General features: G+C 28.8%; 1 protein-coding gene across 1 annotated transcript; it reads left to right on the forward strand.

Annotated features, from left to right (window-relative positions):
* Positions 1-873: 873 nt before the first annotated feature.
* Positions 874-2,393, forward strand: LOC103308208 (E3 SUMO-protein ligase KIAA1586-like). Its single transcript, XM_008181234.1, has 4 exons — positions 874-1,156; positions 1,336-1,896; positions 1,957-2,181; positions 2,278-2,393. The coding sequence occupies exons 1-4, from the start codon at positions 874-876 to the stop codon at positions 2,391-2,393; spliced, it is 1,185 nt and encodes a 394-aa protein (XP_008179456.1).
* The last annotated feature ends 300 nt before the right edge of the window (positions 2,394-2,693 follow it).

Consider the following 2,693-nt stretch of genomic DNA (forward strand, 5'->3'; position numbering starts at 1 on the left):
TTTCTGTCCATTTAAAATAATTAAGGCTTATTGATATATTTTAATTTTACATCAGTAATCAATAAGCTCAATAAGCTATTAAAATAAATAAAAGTTATATTTAAAAAATCTTTATTTAGGTATCTTAATATTGTTGAAACAATTATTAACAAGCAACAAATTTAACCTTGGTAAATAATAATCAAATTTAAATTATTGAAATTTTTCAATTATTCCAAGAGTATTGAAGCTATAATAATAATATTAATTTTCTGCATAAAATAATATAATTTATGCTATATGGAATAGGTTTACTGATAACTAGTTCTTAATTAATTTTTATTTTTCAGGTATGCGATAATACAATTCAACTGGGAATCAAAGTACCTTGGCCATCAGAATGGTCTTATAATCAATGGGTTGAAAAAAAAAACAAATACCCTTGGCTAATATGCATTGATGGAAAAATTGGTTGTGAATATTGTAAGTCAGTAGGTGCATTAAAAACATTTCAAAGCAAAGGGGTTGAAATATCAAAAGAATGGTGCTTAACAATGATTGATGGTGGTTCCAATACAGTTAAAGCTGCCAGATTGACTAATTTACGGCACAAAATTTTAAAACATAAAACCTGCAAAGCCCATATGGAAACTGAAAAAATTTCGCAACAAAATGTTCTAACTTGTTAAGCAAAGCTTTTCAAACTGGTAAATCTAATTTATACGATACAACGCAAAAAGTTTTCGATCAGCTTACTATATTTCTAAATATAATAGACCTTATGATGACCACTCAAAATTAATTGAATTACAGCAGCTCAATGGACTTGACATGGGTACTACATTGCATTCAAGGTACTCTAGTACAAATATTATTTCCCATATTACAGACAAAATGAAAACTAAAATAGTCCAAAATATAATAGCAACATCATCTAAGATTTCTATTCTTATAGATGAATCCACTACTGTTAGTTCTTTATCAGGTATGGTGGTTTATGTTAAAGCATCAATATTAAATTCAGAACCTGTTTTTTCATTTTTGGATTTGGTAGAATTAAAAAGTCAAACAGCTTCTAACATAGACAACCAATTAATAGAATGTCTTCATACTTCTGGATTCACAGAGAATTTTTTGGTAGAACATTGGGTATCATTTGTAACGGATGGAGCTAGCTGTACTTCTTAGCTGTACTCCATAGTGTACTTCTTGGTAAAAAAAATGGAGTGGCTGTACGTTTGAAAGAGAAGTATCCCTTAATTTTTAGCTGGCATTGTCTTAATCATCGGTTAGAGCTAGCAGTCGGTGATACTTTAAAGGAAATAACTGCTACCAACCATTTTAAGTATTTTTTAGATTCTTTATATTCTTTATACAGTAGATCTCCAAAAAATCAAATTGAGTTAAGAGAACACTGCACAAGTCTAAATGAATTTTTTTTAAAAATTGGAAAAGTTCTTGATGTTCGCTGGGTAGCAAGTAGTTTTAGAACAATTAGTGTAATTTGGAAAATATATCCAGCATTGTATAATCATCTTGTTCAAGCCTCTAAAGATACACTTCGTGATAGTAAAACGAAATCTAAGTACAGTGGGCTAAGTAAGCGTTTGGGATGTATACAATTCTTGTTAGACTTAGCCTTAATGTGTGATATTTTATTTGAAATATCACAATTATCTCTTGACTTACAAAAACAAGATATGTCACTATTACAAGCTGATGTACTAATTAGAAGAACAATTAGAGTTATTGAGTCATTGAAAACCATGGATGGTAAATATTATTCGGAAGCTGTTAAAGCAAAAGAAAAATTGATGTTTAAAACTGTTGTTTTATCTAGTAATGAAAAGATAAATAAGAACCAATTTATAACAAGTGTTGTGAATAATTTAAATATGAGACTTATACCAAATGAAGGTGAAGAAAAAATAATACTTGAAGACTTTCAAATATTTGATAAAAAATTATGGCCTTCAGAAGTTGATATACGCTTTGGGGAAAAAGAAATACAACGTATATGTAACAGATTTTGTATTAATGAAGTAAAGTCGTTAAAAGGATTGCGAATCTATGTTGATGAAAATGATAAAGTAGATGATATAACCTTAATAGAAGAACTTAAGGACATAAATATTTTAATTAAGACATTCCCATGCTCAACAGCAGAGTGTGAACGTGGGTTTAGTCTTATGAACAATATATGTACAGATCTACGTTCAAGATTGCTAATAAAAAATATTTCAAATTCAATGTTCATAAATAATAATGGTCCACCTTTAAACAAATGGAATCCTAAAGACTATGTTGAAAGTTGGTTAACCTCGCATAGAGATGCTGATGACGATAGGTCAAGAAAAGTTGCCACTACAGTCCCAAACCAAGACCTAAAATCCAAATTATGGGAATTACTTTAATATTATAAATTATAATTAAATGTTTAAAAATGTCTTATAATAAATAAACAAAAATAATCATATGTTTCATTGATTTGTTAATTATGTTTTGAGAAAAATGATAGTTTTGAATTTTTTTAATGGCTTATGAGTTTAAAATATACCAATCATATAGTTTATGAGGTTCTATTGTATAATATATAGACAAATAGATTAAGTATTGTATGAGTATCAAAGAATGCCATAATGGTGAGGCCATTGGGGGGTTTGGGGGGCCTAGCCCCCCAAGTTATTTTTTACATGATTAAGGCGTGTACCCAT

The sequence above is a fragment of the Acyrthosiphon pisum genome, chromosome X (genome assembly GCF_005508785.2).
Source record: "Acyrthosiphon pisum isolate AL4f chromosome X, pea_aphid_22Mar2018_4r6ur, whole genome shotgun sequence".
NCBI classification, from domain to species: domain Eukaryota; kingdom Metazoa; phylum Arthropoda; class Insecta; order Hemiptera; family Aphididae; genus Acyrthosiphon; species Acyrthosiphon pisum.

Coding starts and splice junctions, on each gene's coding strand:
- LOC103308208 (XM_008181234.1), top strand. CDS start 874: ATGAAAACTAAAATAGTCCAAAATATAATAGCAACATCATCTAAGATT. Junction 1,157..1,335: donor TGTAACGGATGGAGCTAGCT/GTACTTCTTAGC, acceptor AGTATTTTTTAG/ATTCTTTATATTCTTTATAC. Junction 2,182..2,277: donor TAGTCTTATGAACAATATAT/GTACAGATCTAC, acceptor GGAATCCTAAAG/ACTATGTTGAAAGTTGGTTA.